General features: G+C 40.6%; 1 protein-coding gene across 2 annotated transcripts in view; it reads right to left on the bottom strand.

Annotated features, from left to right (window-relative positions):
• Positions 1-545: 545 nt before the first annotated feature.
• Positions 546-18,482, bottom strand: part of GEMIN5 (gem nuclear organelle associated protein 5) — a 40,283-nt gene continuing 22,346 nt past the window's right edge. Inside the window, exons 16-28 of one of the 2 annotated variants that reach the window (XM_008692459.2) lie at positions 17,941-18,168; positions 16,419-16,532; positions 15,846-15,968; positions 14,572-14,670; positions 14,022-14,159; positions 12,666-12,813; positions 9,794-9,913; positions 9,183-9,393; positions 7,373-7,621; positions 5,741-5,903; positions 4,461-4,965; positions 3,047-3,143; positions 546-2,479 (exon numbers count right to left, since the gene is read on the bottom strand). In XM_008692459.2, coding sequence (XP_008690681.2) covers positions 2,312-2,479; positions 3,047-3,143; positions 4,461-4,965; positions 5,741-5,903; positions 7,373-7,621; positions 9,183-9,393; positions 9,794-9,913; positions 12,666-12,813; positions 14,022-14,159; positions 14,572-14,670; positions 15,846-15,968; positions 16,419-16,532; positions 17,941-18,168 — 2,363 coding nt within the window. In that variant the 3' untranslated portion in view covers positions 546-2,311. The remainder of the gene's footprint in view (positions 2,480-3,046; positions 3,144-4,460; positions 4,966-5,740; positions 5,904-7,372; positions 7,622-9,182; positions 9,394-9,793; positions 9,914-12,665; positions 12,814-14,021; positions 14,160-14,571; positions 14,671-15,845; positions 15,969-16,418; positions 16,533-17,940; positions 18,169-18,482) is intronic. The other variant, XM_008692460.2, reaches the window with a different exon arrangement.

Here is an 18,482-nt window from a genome sequence, read left to right as displayed (position 1 = left end):
TGATGTCCTTTAGGTTGAGGTTCAGGGATAGTCTTTTGAGAAGGGACATTTCATCTGAGATCTAAGAGATGGGTAAGAATGGACCAGGCAAAAGAACAATGTGGGCAAAACTACTGGGATGACAAGAAAACTTGGTGGGTTCCAGCAGCCTAAGAGACCAGTGTGGGTGGAATCTAGAAACAAGGATGAGAGTGTAAGAACAGGAGGCCAAGAGGTAAATAGTAGGATCAGGCAAGGGCCTTGGAAGCTCTGTAAGATGATCTTCTTTCCACTAACAATGGGAAAGTACTGAAATAATTTTTTTTAACAGGAAATTGGTAAGATTTGATTTGTAATTTAGACTTGTCATTGGTATAGAAAAATGGAGAATCAGTAATAAGAGCAGATTGAGAGAGACAGGGGGAGGTGAGAGCAAACAAAGGGTTTGGATTGGGTAAAGGAGCAACACTATTTCTTCATTTGCTTAGTAATATCTACTTGGAAAGCTTGAGTCAACTCCTCAGTACTTTGACTCTTTGTGGTTCTGATAATTAGGGAGATAGAAATGAAAATCATTTATTCATTTATTCAAACTGGAATGGCTTAACCACATTATCTAGTATGGGAAAGAGGAGAGGAGTTTGGGAGGAAATGGAATCGTGTCACTTCTGGGTAGTTTCATTGCTTAGCTGTCAAGTAGTAACTCTTGTTCTTACCAAAGCAGTAGTCGAGGAGTGTGTAAGTATTCCTCCAAAGCACAGATGATGGTTCTGATAAATCACAAAGGAGTTTAGAATTTCTAGTTTAATAATACTGTTCTTTAATTAAGTGGAAGGGAATAAATATTTTTCTGTCTCTGCAAGTGAAGCATTTGTTCATTTCAGCAAAGGTTGTAGAACTGGTATCTAGTTCTCCACGTAGCCTTGCCTATGTATAATCTTTGCAACCAAGAGGATTTTCCATCCCCAGTAACAATGCATCTTCTTCTTCAGGTTCAAGTAACTGTGTAAAGAATCATGAGGATCTAAATTCTACAATATTTGCTTTTTTGGGTTTAGCATTTTTAAATTCTAAAGTTAGGTTTAATTAAAACAAACAAAACCCCTGGTCAGTCAGATCTTTAAACAATGGTCTCCTAAACTTTTTCCTTCCTAGAGTTCCTGTTAATGAATTTTATTCTTGCTGCCCACAACAACCCCAACCTAGGAAATAATTGAAAAATAAACTGGACACTCAAGCAGACAAGTTTTCACAATGAATCCCAAAGAAAATAGTTATATTATTGGTAAACAGTGCTCCTTCCCAACCCTACCCTAGACTATCTGATTTTTACACCCCAGCAACTGGGATATTACAGAAACACCTGTTCCTGACATTGTTCAACTATTTAACCAGAGTGAAGAAAGGACCTCAAAAGTATGCTCAATAATGGGGAGGCGAAGGGGAATGAACAGGTTTTATAATTAAATAGTATGTAGGATCCCATTATGCTGAAGTCAGAGTCCACTGATCCAAAAGTGGACATAATGCAAAATTATTCATTTTTCTTCAAAGACCATCTGTGGTTTTAATTCTCAAAGGGTGATCCAAAAAAGATTAAGAGCCACTGAAACAGTAATTTCTTCCTGAGCTCTTTTGATCACCATTATGTTTTATAAAACTGAAGGGATAAGACACATCTGAGTTTTAGTTATTTGTTCTTCTAATGTTTTAGTAAATGATTTGTTCAAATAAGCAATTACATGAAACAATAAAACGAAATTTTTGACCTTAAGTTCAGATGGATGGTAGAGTCAACATGATGGGTAAAGGCCTATTTCACATTCTAAGTGAAGTCTTTGAAAGAATACAAGGGGAGAACCCAAGTTAACAAAAACAGTAAGAAAAATGATACCAAGTCATAAAATGGAGCAATTCTGTCTCCAAAAAGAATGACATGTTTAGCATCAGGCAAAGTATTTATAAAGGTAGCTTGTGTTTAAGAACATAACACTTTGGGTAATTAAAAAGTTTCTCCTCTTTGGGTGAAACCTGCGTAAGGCTTTAGAGATGACCAACAATCACACTGCAGGTGTTAGTTGTGAATACCTACTGCTGGTTTTTCATGATCCTTCCTCCAGTAGGAAACCACAGTTGAGTCCAAAGTCCGATTCCACTATGTCTAAGGGTAGAACAGAGTCAATTCAAACTTGAGCCTCATTTGTATTATTTGGATCACTGCAAAAACATCTAGGGATCAGAGGGAATGTCTGGCACGGTGTAACTGCAGAGGTGAAGGGTGTCTGTCATACGTTTTGTATTTGGCACAGTTTTCTTATAGATCTTTGAAAATTCACGTGCAGAAGGTCTGGCAGTATCTTTTGTAAACTTTAGTGTTGCCATATTTCTGAAGGAGCTCTTGGGCCTGTTGCTGCATGTCCTGGGTCACGCTGCCAGGACACTGGGACCCAATGTGAAGCAGGATAAGGCAGCACTCCAGCACGTCTGGGAAGGGCCAGGTCTGAAAGATGACACAGGGATGAACAAGGAAGCATTTGCAAAAGAGCCACATATACCTGCACAGAGGCAGAAGCAACTCAAAGTCTCATCTAGTGAAACTTCTCAGGCACGGCTGAGCCATTTCCCTTATAAGGCTCTTCATCAGTTACTCTAAGGATAGAGGATACTCAAAACTGGGATGGCTATTGGGATATCCTTTCTCAAATGAAAGAATCATTTTCTAGAGCCCTACTCAATTCAAATCATGATTCTCCTTTAATACCAGGGCCATCCATCTGTAAGCTATCAAATACATGGTACCAATTTTAATTTTATTTTACCTCCTAATTCTAAAATTTGTTCCATTTCTCTGAAGAATGAGGTATAAAATTGCTTGTGTTATCAATAATCCTGTTCTCACAAAACATTTTAGTTAACCAGACACAATGGGATCCTAAATTTTTAAGCATATACAAATGTGTAGATTTCAGAAATGGTACCGAGAATCAGATGACCTTAAAGAATCTGGTATAGTCAGTTGATAATATAAAAAATCAAGTTTTACCAAAGGAACTGCTGTAAATCTTACCTTAACACTCTCAGGAAATTTAGCTATTTTCTCATTTGCCTCCGTAAGCCTTTTGGTTAATTCAGGCAGAGAAAGTGGCTGATTTTTTTCTTCTTTACTAGTAATAATAATAAAAAAAGCATAAATCACATGCCTTGCCCCACATAACTTTTAACTGTTATCCTACAAATAAAATTCTTTTGTCATCTGGGTCTTATCTCTCATCTTTAATACAAAGGTCAAGAGGAGGGAATTTAATGTGATATAAAGTTTTCAAAATGAAATACCATTCCTCATTATTTTCCAAATCCCCACTTCTTAGACACATAGCTCTAATGAAAATTTAGGACCTTGAGGGGATTCAGTCCTGCAGCCAAGTGCAGAAAGCCTGGATTTCTCTGGGGGAATAGTTAGACATTGCTGGGGCTCCTAACCGTAGATGTATGGATGCACATTTTTCTGGGAAGAGTGTCTTAAGCTTCTCAAAGAGTCCTGTGATGCAGAGGTTAAGAGCTGCTGGGTTAGAGAACTTTTTAGTGTTTTTCTTGTTACTAAAACCAAACCCACAGCTGCCTAGAGTGTGGTGGCTTACTGGAGAAGTGACTCAAAACTCTGACTCAAAATTTCAATGGGTATCTTTTTTTTCCCCCCAATGGGAGTATTTTTACAGCAATAAATATACAAGGGCTTCAAAACTTAATTTTTTTTTTAGTTACTGATACTAGTTATCAGTTTATTGATGGTACTAGTTTCGAAGTTTTAAGCCTTGTGCTGGAAGACAATCTAGGTAAAAGGCACTCAGCATAATAACCAATCAGTAATTGTTCATCACTACAAATGCCCAAGGCAGAGGGCCCTGCAATAGTGCAGATGCGCTTTACAGTGATTAGGGAGTGGCTCCTGTCATCCACCTGGTCCCTGTGTTCAACAGAAGTGATCAGGACAGCATTCTGATCACTTGGGATTTTCTTAATTCAGCATGCAGTTTTGTACCACTACCCTTTCTGTGTATTTTCTGGGATAGCACAGAACTATTGAAAAACTATGGTTTTCATTAATGATGCAATAATGCAACTCCCCATTTGACATGATTAATTTTTTTGGGGGGAAATCTACTTTTTGCTCAAAGGTAGTATTTTATTGTCTGTCCTATGGTTATTAACATTATTTGTGATTTCATTTAATTCCCCAAACAAGTGAGGTAGGAGTAGGTACTCCCAATTAAAGATGAGGGAGCAAAAGCTCAGAAACATTAAAAATCTTGCCTGAGGTCACTCAGCAGAGCCAGGATTAGAACCCCATGTTGGCCTCCAAAGCCTGTGCCTACTACATTATGGTGCCGGCAAGCGACCTGATCAAGCTCATCTGTGCTGATTTTTATCTGATGATGATGTGAGAACTCAGCAGGGTATTTCCAATTCCACCTTATACTTACCACTCGCTCGGAGGACTAGAGAGGGACTGTTCTGCTACCTGTTCTGATTCATTCTTATCAGGACCATTTGTTGAAGATTTACAGACTTGACTCTTCTGGTGTTGGCGGATCATTTCTGCCAAGGTCTCCTGGACTTCAGCAACGGTTCTCTGTGAGTTTTGGAGACTGGCATGCTTTTCTGAAAAGAGCTCTTTACAAGTGATCAGCATTTGCTCGCTTTGTTCTGTGAGTCTCACATCTAATTCTGGAGGCCTGCTTGGCTCTGGCTCGGAAACTTTGGGGTCCGTTTCTTTAGTGCTGGCATTGTTTATCTGCTGGCTTTGCTCAAGAGAGGTTGTCCTTCTGTGAGCAGCCCTTACCCAAACACTGGATTTGGGGCAAGGCCTGGAGAGAGACCACCAGAATTCATACAGATGCCCATAAATAAAAAAGGCCTCCAAGCTTTTGAAAGCTGGTGTGGTGGGGGACTGATGTTCGCCCAGTTTGTCTCTTAGATGGTCACAGCCTAGGAGGAGAAGAAAAGGATTTAGGGTTGTGCGTTTCTTTATCTGCTAGAAATCTGGCCCCTTCCCTTATGTTTCCTATCACCCAAGGAGAGGATCTCAAGAAGAAAGGATAGCAGTGATCATGGGACCACATGCCCTTCACCAAAAGCCAACCAGAGCCAAACATTTCCTGACCTAGGACAGCGTTCTTGTTGCTGTAGTCTACGTGTCAATCAAAGTATTAGAGAAAAAATACTGCATCTTCCTATGAAAGGTCTGGGGGGTAAGATCCCTCTATGTCTCTAAAAAAAAATCACAGTGATTTAGTTTAGTGACTATGCAGTTCAAAGAATGTCTTTCTGCTGTGCTTCACTATTCTTTTTCAAATTCATTCATCTATTTATTTGAAATGTTTCTCTACACCCACTGTGGGGCTCAAACTTATCCTGAGATCAAGAGGTCCATGCTCCTCTGACTGAGGCAGCCAAGTACCCCATGAGCTTTTCCATTCGTAACTAACTTGTGAGCACATTGCTATTTCTCTCAAACTGTGTAGGAAAATTTATAGAAGGCAGTAAGGTAGATAAGGTAGATAAGGCCAGGTAAAGGAAACCAGCCCAGTCATTCTGGTTACCTCTTAGGAGCTTGGGTAAGAGAATTCAAACTTGGTGCTGAATGACATAGCTGGCTGGTCTCTATCTTCCAATGATAAATGTATTCCTAGTGCGACACCACTGGTGGTGGTTGCATCATCCACTAGTACGCATGCCCCAGCAGAGGTGGCGGGTCACTTACCCTCAGGAAGAAAGGCTGAGTGTACTTCCTGCATGATGGTGAAGTTTCCTGAATCGTAGCTCCGGACCACAGCCCGAAGCAGGGCTTCCACAGCTGCGTCCCAGGAGGCCACTTGCTGGCTCAGCACTGCCAAGGTCAGGTCATGGCAAATGTGAAGCAGAAGCTGGAGGGAGGAGCCAGAGTTTTGGTTAAACATTCTCCCACAGCAAGCACTGGGATGATACCAGAAATATTCCTATTGACCGCACGTGGAAGAAGTATAGACAGTGTATGTTTAAGAAAGCTCCTCCTATCTCCACCACCCATTTTTGCTTCCCTATCTGAGAAACTTTCCTATCTAGTTGCATAGTAACATACCTTGTCTGGTGTTAAAGTCTGTTCATGCTAAAAAAAAAAATGCCTTGACATTTATATTTAATTAAAACAAAAAGTGAGTTTCGGAACAAAAAGGTGTAATTCAACCAACCAAGCTGGAGTATAATTAAGAAAATTTATAGTGAGCATTTATTGACTTTGATAAATACATATATCTGTATAGATATATACGCTACAATCACCACCAAACTCAAGACCTAGAACATTTTCATCATTCTAAAATATCCCCGTGTGCCCCTTTGCAGGCACTCCCCTCTCCCTGATTTGGTTTTGGCCAGTATAAATTTTGTCTTTTCTAGAATTCATATGAATAGACCTAGAGTATATGGTCTTTTGTGCCTTTGTTCTTTCACTTATTGTAATACTTTCAGGATTCGCTGATACTGGTTGTACATCACTAGTTCGTTCCTTTTTAGTGCTGCATAGTATCCCACTGTATGCTAGAACACGGTCTGCATATCCATTCACCAACTGATGGACATTTGGGTTGTTTCTCATTTTTGGTTGTTGTGAACTAAAGTGCAACGAACATTTGTGTACAAGTTTGTGTGGACACCTGATTTCATTTCTTTTAGTGAAATATCTAGGCAGTGGGATTGCTGGGTCACTGAGCATATCTATGTTTAACTTTACAAGAAGCTGCCCAACTGTTTCTCAAAGTGCTATAAATCACTTGAGGAAGTCTTGTTTCTCAAAAATAATGTGCCCTCATTTTCAAAAGAAAAACAAGATCAACTGATACCTATTTATAGGATGGGTATAGCTGTTACAATGAGTCAACTTTATTCTCTTTGCATCAGTATGGAGAGATTTTATAAACTGCTCACTGAAATAAGCAAGGCACAAAAGAATACATACGGCCTGACTTAGGGGCTGCCTTTGGTGAGCTAGGAAAGGGGAATGGGGACCAGGGACTTCAACCTTATTATATTTCTTTTACAAAAAACTAGAAGACTATACAAAACAAAACCAAAAAACTATGAAGCAAAAATGACAAAATGTGAACATCTGTTACTTCTGGTTGATGGGTACTCGATTTTTCTCTATGTTTTTCTGTATTTTTAGGCTTTTCTTCTTCTTCTTTTTTTTTTTTTTAAGAGAAAATTGATCAAGACTAACTTCAAAGTCAAAGGGCTTTAATTAGCCTGAAGGGATCTTTCCAGGTTGCCTGGGCCTGCCTTGGTCTTTTCTGAAATGCAAACTGGCATATACCAGACACGGATTAAGAAGTCTTACTACAGAGTGCAGACAGGGTACCTGTTTGGAGGGAGTGTTATTTGTAGCAGACGGGTACTTGATACTCTGCAGCTGCTGTAGTGCTGCCTGATACTGCTCTGGGGTATCCAGGCTGAAGATGCTCTTCCATACAGCCGTCACCCTCTCCACGAAGGGCCCGTCAGTGCCTGCAGCCCAAGCGTTGTAGGAAGAACTTTTGGCCTCTGAAAGCTGCCTTTCCTCCAGGTGCTTGGACAGTAGCTCAAGAAGGCAAAACACCAGTCTCTGCCCCTGCAACCCAACAACAAAGGACAGGAACTGTTATGCAGTGGAAGTGCCTGAGTATCTTGAGAGCTCTCAGTTTCTCAGTGTTCCCCGTTACCTCTGCAGCAACCAAACCCCTTAGTAGGCTGCCTCTGGCCAGTGAGAGTTGTGAGTGAGGGGGGAAAAGATGTGATCTAACAGATATTTTTCCAGATGCCTTTGCAGGAATCCTGGAGGTAGCCGGGAGCCCAAGCCAACATTTTTATAACACAGCCCTGCCCACTATAATGTGAGCCACATGCAGGCCAGCCACCCAAGTCTTGTGCCCCAGTTTGAGAAAAGATGGCCTGGATTCATCCAGTTCTTAGCCCCTGCCCAAACTTTAGATTCAGGGATACAGAAGTAAAGTGTAATAGGCAGAAGGTGCTAGAGCAGATAAGCTGTGTAGACCTGAGAGCTGGGGCAGGTGTTAGGCACCATGTCTCAGTAGGTTAAAGAGGGAGTCAGCTGGAAGAGAAGAGAATAAGCACAGAAAGAAGCTCTAGAAGAAAATCTTTCTTTTTGCTGGACTTTCAGCTGCCATGAGATTCGTGTGTACCCTTATAATAATATCTTCTCAGTTAAGCTTGGGAAGGTTTCTGTTCCACATAGCCAAAATAGCCTGATCATTATCAGAACAGCATTTAGCATAAGCTTAAAGGTTTTCTTGCTTTGGTAAGGATGCTGTTTAAGAGAAAAGAAGAAATGCTAAATAACCACTTTGGAAACTTTTTTTTTTTTTGCTATATATAAATTAAACTCTCTAGATTTGGTCACTTTATAACGAATATACCAAATGACACTATCTTTGAGGGTGTACTACTTTTGTCTCCATTTTTATTTTGCAGTTCCCAGAAAGCTACTATTTTTCTTGGGCTATGAATATTTAGCTAGGAACTGTCTTTGGGCCCAGTAACTCTACTAGGGAAAGAGGAACTTACAAATGTTCATGTTAGTGTCTGACCAGCAAAGTTGTCTAAAATGGACAAAATGTTTATGTGTTCTGGAAACTGAGAGTGCTGATGCTTTTAAAGTAATCTCTGTTTTGATGTGTCAAATAAGACAGTGGTAAATTACTCATTTTTAACCAGAAAGGGATAAACAGACATTTAACAAAATACTGATTTTACCACACTTATTTATGGCTTAAAGCTAAAGAGGGGTGCACTGGCAGAGCACCATGATTTCGGTCAGAGGCTAATCCCTCTTCCTCTCCCTCTTCAAAGAAGACCTGATGACACCAATGAAGAGATAACAGACTGCTAGCCCAGGGGCTCAGCTGACTGAAGTCTAATCATATTATGTTGAACACAAACTGATAAGGAAGGAGATTACTGTGAATGACCACGTTCTCTCTTACTTTGAATATGGCAACTGAGAAGCCACGGTACTTCCAGGGGATAGTATGGTCAAGGCTTGCTGGACGCTTCTAAGGATACCTGCCGAATTGGTACAGCTTGTTCAACTGGGTTATTCATTTGGAATTCAACTAGAAAAGGACTTGGGGTCCTTTCATCTTGAATACCAGGAGATACAATAACAGACTGACCTTTAGACTTTCATGTAGCTTCAGGGCTTCCTGAGCACCCACCCAGTTCCTGGCCAAAAGCAGCTCCTGGGCACATCGGAGAGCCAGGGAAGAGGACAACTCATTCTCTCCCACAATTGAAGCCAACTCTGCAGCTGTCTTAAGTGATGCTGCATCTCCCTTCTTGGCCAAAACTTTGGCTGCATCGTAAGCAGAAGCAGCCCCTAAATAGCTGTAATACAAAAGAAAACCCTAAGTGTCATAAACAGATCTCCTATTCCCTTTTCCACTGCCACACAGAGAATGACAGCATCATACAGGGGTAAGGACATAAAGGAACCTCAACATTTGCTGAACTGAACCCAGAATCTTTATTCCCTTCCAGTTTCCTTGTTTGATGGTAAAGACATCACTAGAATAAGGGGGACCTCCTGAGTCTGCTACTGAGGTTTCTTGAATAGTTATGGTGATTCATATAAATACCAAGGAGGTAGGTCCTGATGAATCTTATGAAGCTGGGTTTAATACACATATGCCTTTTTATTTTCTAGTCACTTTACCTTCCCCGCTAAACTTACTACTCTTATCCTGCTCTTCTACGTTCCGATACACGCCTGTTCCCTCAGGCTTACCATTTGGCCGCTACAGCATAATGGCCGTCTTTTTCCAGGATGGCTCCCCAGGTGAGATATAGGTCTTTCAGGATTGGGTCCTCTGGGCGCAATCGGGCCTTGGCAACTGCAATAGCTTCCCTAGAGGCAAGAACAGATATTAGCCAATTTGAAAACGCTAGAAGATAGGACAAACTGTCCCTCTTGTATCGTTTATACTGTTCCAACTGCCTATAAAAAACCATTTTCCTGCATTACATGAGAAATTAAAACCACACGCTGAGCTCAATTCTTCACCTAGGTCAGCAGTTCTTAATGTGTGGTCTGTGGATTCCTGCGGGTCCCCAAGTCTTGTCACTTCACAGGAAACAACCACCAATATTGTTGCCAATGATACAATTTGAGCTTTCAAGTGAAACCTAGAATTTTAGGAAATTTGTGCCTGCTACTCTGGGCCTGACAGCTTCCCAAAAGTTAAAGATTCTTCTGAAGAGACTGATGGTGGTATTAAAGAATGTGATTTTTTTTGATATTTTATAATGAAATGTGTTAACATTTGGAGTATCTGAAATTCTGTGAACTACTATTTTCCAGGTGACATACAACTTCTGAGTTGCAGCCCACATGAAGTCGTAGCTGGAATTAAAGTATATTAGATTGAGGTGATCTAGGCAGAGCAATGTTTAAGAAGTACTTTGAGACATCAGCTTCTAGCCATGACAGAGTAACAGGGACCAGACTTACCCTCCTGCCAAAAACTAGACAAAATATGTATTTTTTTCAGACACTGGGCACCAGGCAGCTCAGGACTGTCATCCTGGAGAGAAGGGAACCAATGATGTGAACCCTGTCAAGGCCCTCCTGCAGCCATCTTCCTACAGGGAACCCCAGCAGAGCCTCAGCAGTCTCACTGAGTGGAGGAGAGACAAACCAATTGGAATTTGAGGGCCTGCATGATAGGAAGGAAGCTATCCAGAGAAGGGACTACAGAACTGTTTGGGGATCCCATGGAGTCTTTTGCTAAACACAGAGGCCACACATGTGCAGGAAACTTTTTAAGGCTGGACAAAGAATAATCAGGGAACTGTAAGCTGAGTAATTCCCAGAGCTCACTCGGGCCTGGGGGACTTTTGTGTTTTGACCAGCCAGACATTTGAGTTCTGATTTGTTGAATACACAAGGGGTTCAGTAAAGACACCAGAAGGTAGAAGTGCACCCTAACTCTAGAGTATAGATTTCTCTAAACTTGTCCCAAGAAAGCCTAAAAGCAAGCCATGAAAAGATCAAGCTGTCCATAGCAACTTTTTTTTTGAAGATTTTATTTATTCGAGAGAGAGAGAGAGAGAGAGCAAGCGAGTAAGTGAGCACAAGCTGTGGGAGGGGCAGAGGGAGAGGGAGAAGCAGGCTCCCCACTAAACAGGGAGCCCTGACATGGGGCTCGATCCCAGGACCCTGAGATCATGACCTGAGCTGAAGTCAGCTGCTTAACTGACTGAGCCATCCAGCGCCCTGGATCCATAGCAACTTTAATGCCCTCTAGAACAGAGTTCAGCACTCTCTAAAGGAAGACAGACCAAAACCGAATAAAGAAAAACAGTCACCCCGAAGCCATCACATCAAATGGCTGAAAATCAGTGATGGAGAAAGTCCTAAAAACAGAGAGAAAGATGACATAGTTCCTATATGACAAAGATGAGATTAAATGCAGTAGTCAAGTCAAAAACAACATAAGAGAAAACAGTGTCATCTTTGATGCCCTGAAAGACAAAAACTGCCAGAGAAAGATCCTTTAAAATGAAGGCAAAATTAACGGCTTTTCTAGACAAAAGTTGATGGAATTGGCTGCCAGAAGAATCACACTACAAGAGTGAAGATCTTGTTCAGGTGAAGGAGTTGAGAGCAATTAGAACCTTGGACCTATAAGAGTGAAAAATGCTGGAAATAACGTATATGGGCGAATATTTAAAAAATTTTTAAATTAATAAATTATTTTAAAAATGACAGGTTAAAGCAAAAATTCTAATAGTGTAATGTGGGGCTATAACATGTCAAATATATGACAACAGCAGAAAGGACAGGGAGGAAGAAAAGAAAGATGTTGTCTATAAGAAGTAATACAATATTATTTAAAAGTAAACTGTGATAAATTGCTAATCATCACAAGCCCTAAAGCAACCATAAAATAAATGAATAGGAGTAAAGCTAATAAGCCAGTATTGGAGTTAAGAAAATATTCACTTGATTCAAAAGAAAGCAAGAAAAGACAAAATGAACAAATAATAGATGGGACAAGCGGCAAGATGGTAAATTTTAATTGCACCAATATTTAAGCACTCCAATTAAAAGACAGAAACCATCAGACTGGATAAAAAACAAGACCCAACTGTATGCTGTTTACAAGAAATATTTCACTCCTTTTGTTTGTCACTACTTACAAATGTATTATAGTGAAAGTGTAAGAACTCGGACAGGAAGGATTCATACCGGTCTCAGGAGAGTGGTTACTTCTAGAGAAGGGATGAGGACAGAACTGGAGAAAGGCAATTCAACCAAATCTGGAATGTTAAACTTAAAACAAAGCTGGGGGCACAGGGAGCTTTGGGGGTGGTTGGCAAGATCCTGTCCCTTTTGTCTCATACTGTTTTATTTGTGTTAGTTTATGGATAAAGAAGTTCTGAAAAAGATCAGTGGCAAACACTGATAAAAATTAACATTTGTTAAGTATAGGTAGTGGGTGCACTGATGTTTGTTAAGCCGGTGTACGTATGTTTCCGTATGTTTGGGATGTTTAATTACAACAGAGGTCTGTGCTGGTTATCAGTGAGCAGAGCTGTTCAGCAGATGCATGCCACCTTGTATCCAACTGCCGGTCCGACCGCAGGGCCATACAAACCTGTAGAAATGGTTTGACTTGAGCAGCTCTACAGCTTCGTACACTTTGTGGATAGAAAGTAGGTGAGAGGCAGCCTTGACATACTGATCTTGAAAGCACAGCTGTTTGGCAAAAGCTTCCACGGCCCACAGCCACACATGGTAGCCGGCTTTAAAAAAAAACAAAAGACAGTGGTTGAATAAGAAGCAGGTTTAAGAAAAAAAAATAAGCACATACACTTGGGTTGAAAATGCCTTGGTGTTAGTCACTGCATAAAGTACATTTAGATACTAATTCAGTTGCCATTACAGGTCATCTGCTTCATCTACTCTCCCTATACCTACATTTTAAAACATCAATTTTTTCTTTGATCATATAACACATAGAAAATAGTGCAGAATTCAAAAGGTACAAAAGAGTACGGATGTCAGGGCAGTGATTACCCTTGTTGGGGTGTGTGGAGACTGACTGAAGAGCAGCATGAGAGAAGCTTCCAGGGTGCTGGCAGTGTTACACTTCTTGATATGGGTGCTGATTACAAGGGTGGATTCAAGTTTGTGAAATTCATTGTCAGTCACAGCAATGACCTGTGTACTACCCCCTCTCTCTATATATAGTATACTTGAATACAGTTAAAACACTGGGCATGGCATAAAAACTTTCCTTGTTATCCTGGCATCTCCCTACCCAAACTCGTCCAAATTCCTTTCCCTGGAGAAAACCACTATTATTAGTTTCTTTTGAAACCTTTTTGACATAGTCTATGAAGATACATTGAAATATAAATCACAGAGCAGGAAATACTGTTGTGCGCCTACAGCTTGATTCTCCCCACTTGCTCCACTCTGGAGCTCCATTTCATATCAGAACGCACAGGGCTGCCTCATTCTTTCATAGCAGCTTCTACTCTGTAGAGGTACGAGATTTAACCAGTCTCTTCCTGAGGGACAGAGAGGTTCCTGTCCTGATCTTTTGCTACTACCAATACTGTTGTGATGACAGTCCATGTATACTTGTCATCTTGCATGTGTGAGTACGGTTAATTCCCAACACTTAGAACTACTGAGGTAAGGATATTAGACATGCCCAAACTGTCCTGCAAGAGAGGGTCCGTCTTTTTAGAAGATTTTATTTGAGAGTGCACGTGAGAGAGCACAAGCCGGGGGGGCAGGGTGGGGGGTGTGGGCAGAGAGAGAGGGAGAAGCAGACTCCCAGTGCAGTGGGGAGCCCAATGCAGGGCTCCATCCCAGGACCCCGGGATCATGACCTGAGCTGAAGGCAGACGCTTAACAGACTGAGCCCCCAGGTGCCGTGTGAGTGTCCATCTTTGGTGGACATACCCTAAAGGGGTTAGCACTTTTGTTGAAAAGAACTTACCAACTGGTGCCATTGCCACAAGACTGTCTGTCAGCTCCCCTCTTTCTGCTGCTGTCTGAAGAACACCTTTTAGATCTCCTTTCCAAAGCATGAGCTGGTGAAATAATTCGGGGTGGCCATTTTCCAAGTGACCTTTTCCTGTTTGGATGAGAGATAATATTGGGAAGATGTTTCAGAAACCTCTGTCTACACAGACTTCTAGAGTAAGAAAGGCCGGATGAAAGAGAGGAACAAACTCCTAGAATGCGCTGTTGCTGGCTGACAGGAGAGTCATCTCCCAGAGTGTTCGTAACGTGGTGTGAAGTCCACTCAGTCCCTTGTCTACCCACTCACTTTCACTTACACTCACAGTGAACACTGTACGTTCTGGTCCTATGACCGAAGCACGGGCTGTATGCGAATATGCAGATCGGGGAGCTCAAAACCTAGTTAGTTGACATGTAAAATGAGCCATTATGATGCAGCAGGATGGCAGCCATAAAAGAGGTACCAATGAAGTGTTAGGGAAGCATAAAGATAGACTGGGTCATGTTCACTGGACTTGCCTCACCTTCAACCTCAATCATTCTGTACAGGGCAGCCCGGTCTGTGAAAAGCCCCAGGTGAAATCTTTCCTCAAGATCAGTAGACACCTCCTCATTTAGCTCTGCTAATTCAAAAAGACAAGGAAAATGAGGTTACTATTTTCTGTCCAATTTTCCAAATGTATGTCCAGAACACCCATTTCAGACAGTGAAAAGAAGAGTCTTGTGCTCTTGTTTACCCTAACAGAGACCCCTGCTGGATAGGACGGTAGGAAAATCTGAGAACATTTTGAGTTTTTTAAGCTCAGCCTTGGCAAAATCCAGTGAGACAATTTAGTTCTCAGTTTGCTCAAATAAAGATTCGGTGGGGGGCGGGAAAGGGGATATAAAAAGCCAACTGCAAATTCAACATGTATTTTAAATGCAGTAAAAAACAAAACAAAAAAAACTAACATGAAATGTTCTTAACATTCACTAGGATCTACCACAGAGGGATTCAATATTCATTCTGTTTTTAAAAAAGTCACCTGAGCAATTTTCCAGTAAGGTTAATAATGTAAAACTATATTAGGTGTATAAGTTATAGGAAGTCATCAAAAAGTCCCCGAAAGAGGGCTATGTGTATAAGAAGAGCATAAAATATTTCTGGAGAGAGACAAGAAACTGGAAATAGTGTGGCCATGGCCTTGAGGGGAAATGGGAAGAGTAGGTATCAGGGTGGAAATATAAAAAAGGTTTTCTTTTTGAATCTCTGAGTAGCATTATCTTATGTATCCCGTTTTAACATGTAGAACTGAAAATTAAAAATCAAAATGTCAAAATGATAGGCATTGAATGAGGGCTTTGCAAAAGTAAAATTAAAAAACCTCCTAAAACAAAAACTTCCACCCAAATTCTAAAAAAGGAAGTGCCATATAATGGGTATATTTCTAATAAGCAAGTATTCTTTTTTCTACATGAAGGTACTATTTCCTGGGGAAAAGATAGTTGAAGGAGTGGATTCATGCTGAGCTTTTTAAGCCATCCTACCAATTCTGGCACACAGATGGCTGGTAACAACTCAATTTATAACAGTAAGTCAGAGTACTGCATCTCAAAGTCAATGGGGAGTGCTGATAGTGGATCAGAATAGGAAGCTTGGCACTGGGGTCGGGGGGGGGGAGGGAAGCCTGGAAGAGAATGTAGAAATACAGACCATTTTAGACATTTGGTTGCGCATTCATTCAACATATATACAAGTGCCTCTTATGTGCTAGTTCCCAGAGGAGTATGGATGGGCCAAGGAAGTCTGTTTTTGTACCTTTGGAGTGTTTTGCAGTTGCTAATACCAAACAGTCCTGATGAAGCTCCTCCTTGGACCTGTGGTCCAGGCTGGTAGTCAGTGGAAGCATGGAACGAGCTTTTCGCTTCTTGGTTAAGGATTCTGAAATGTAATAACAATACAGACCTCCTGAAGAAGAGCTGATCGGAATCACAAAACCAGATGGCCATTGTGTGAAAGTAAGCTACTGAAAGGATACTGCTGGGCATCAGAAAAGTTCCTACTCTTACAAAGAAACTTTCAAGTTAAATTAGCTGGGGGCAGTGTTTACAACACACACAAACACCCGTGAAGCATTCTCAACAGCTGCAAAATGACAGTTCGTCATTAAAACATTGAAAAATGCTTAAAATTGTTTAACTGTTAAAACTGTTTAAAAACATGACCCAAAACCGAAACAATCAATACAACAAACAAATATTTAAAACCTAAAAAACAAACAAAACTCCCAACAAAAACCAAAAACAATAAAAACCAAACACTTCGGAGTTTTCGGTTGCATGTAATATTTGAGGGTGCTTTCACAAAATATTTTAATCAGTAGACACCAACCTGGCTTCTCTTTAGGTGGCTCCTTCTTCAGTAAAGTGACTTTGTTATTAACAGTGACCTTTGACTTTTCAAAGCCTAATAAAACTGGAGCGCAGGTAACTGGTTCTCTAGAAGCTACATCATGGGGGATAAAAAAAAAAAAAGTTTGGAGAAGAACAATGCAGAATCCAGTTCTTTTTAATAATTAACAACTATACCAGACTTAATAGTGTGATTTTATATATTCCATAAAAGGAGATAAAATACTTTGGAAAGGAAGCATGGGTAGTCTTCTCCCTTTTCCCACCTCACAAACTGTATTCTAGGAATCTGTAAGTTTATTACTTAGAACTCTAATTGGTCTAAAGAGAAGTTGTTTCTAGCCCCCACAATTTTATACCACAGGCCCAGGAATTCTGAAACTCTGCTCAGATGGCAAAAGACTTCTTACATATTTAGATGACAAAGTACTAGTTGCATGTTTAATTACACCAGAGAATATTAAGGGTATGTGGTAATGGAGTCACAATCCTGATGACACATAGCCATGAACTTTTTAAAAAAGTCTAGCTTTTTTGATCTGTAGGGGTAAAGGACATTTTGTGCAACCATTTTGTGATGAAGAGGTATTTTCATGGGCCTAAAAAAATAAACCCATTAAACTTTTAGTTCTTTATTTTCCTAAACTATGGGTCCAACAGCCATCCCTTGGGATGGAAAGGGTCTGGATGTGTCTGTACCATATATTTTGGCCATTTTAATTCTGTCACATCAGAACATTCCATTTGAGAATTAAACACAAATCACTGCTTCTATTTATATTTTTTGCTATTTAATCATTTTAACAGGTCATAGGCACCACAGCTTAAAGGTAAACATATAAAAAAGAATTAAAGTACTAAAATTTTATCCAGTAACTTTTTTTTCTCTTCAAACTAGAAACAGACTACATTATTAGAAATTAGTGACAAAATCCTGAAAAACTGTTTTGTGAGAAATCTAACTGCCACGACAGTTTACCAGACTAGAAGAACCTAATTCATACATTTTTTTTAGAAACAACAACGCCACCACAAACACACTAGGTACAAACCCCGTTATGAAGGGTGAGAACTTGCAAGTTCCCAGAGTGGTGGTAGCTTCTAGGCCAGGCATTTGTACGGAACAGTGGTTTCTTTCTGTAACTGGCTAGATGTCCTACTGGGAAAACTTTTCCCATGTAAGTTTCTATGACTATACTCCCCTGGTTTCACTTTGCCCTGTAGTCTTGTTGTGCCCAAGTTGGTAAGACCTTTACTATTTCCATCCCAGTCTTCCACCAGATCCCCTTTAACACTTCAAACAGGTTTAGAGGCTTTAAACAATCTTTTAAGAAACTCAATGCAGTTTTTGACGGGACCAAAGATACAACCTAAGTTCAAGAGATGGGACAATAAGTAGGTCAGAGGCAGAGAAGTTGCAAACTGAGTAAGAACCTGGCTTAGTTTGCTGATCATGCCTACTAACTCCTAGAGTCTGGGAAACGCAGGATTTGGCCACATACCCACTGAGGCAACGCCACTGGGGAATTCTGGCTCCCGGGCTTCCTCCTCACCCTCCTGGTCTGACACGCCATTCTCAACAGGTCCTGAGCTCTCCCTGATGCTCTCGTCTTCATTCCCATCGTACACTTCCTGCTTTATGGGAGCTCTTGAGGTGGGCTTTTTCTTCTTTTTGGGCTTTGGCTTAGGTTGAGAGAGCCTTTTTTTCTCTAATTCAATACTCTTCTTACCTAGAGGAATCACAGTTAAGACAAGGACAGACTAAAATACATATTCTCCCATATAAGTACTAATCAGGCCTGACCCTGCTTAGCTTCCAAGATCAGACAAGATTGGGTGCGTTCAAGGTGGGATGGCTGTAGACTAAAATATATTTTCTTGGTTAAAGGCACTCTAGGAGATAATCTCCAAAACTTCATCACTCTTCTTTTTGATAGCATTCTCACCATTTCCCTTCCTTCCCAATGAATTTTTAGAGTTGTATGATCGACATGTTAACCAAACCCTTGTAGGATTTCATTAAATTATGAATATGATATGCCCA

The sequence above is a fragment of the Ursus maritimus genome, unplaced genomic scaffold (assembly GCF_017311325.1).
Source record: "Ursus maritimus isolate PB19 unplaced genomic scaffold, ASM1731132v1 scaffold_15, whole genome shotgun sequence".
NCBI lineage: Eukaryota > Metazoa > Chordata > Mammalia > Carnivora > Ursidae > Ursus > Ursus maritimus.
This window is presented reverse-complemented; position numbering and strand designations above follow the sequence as displayed.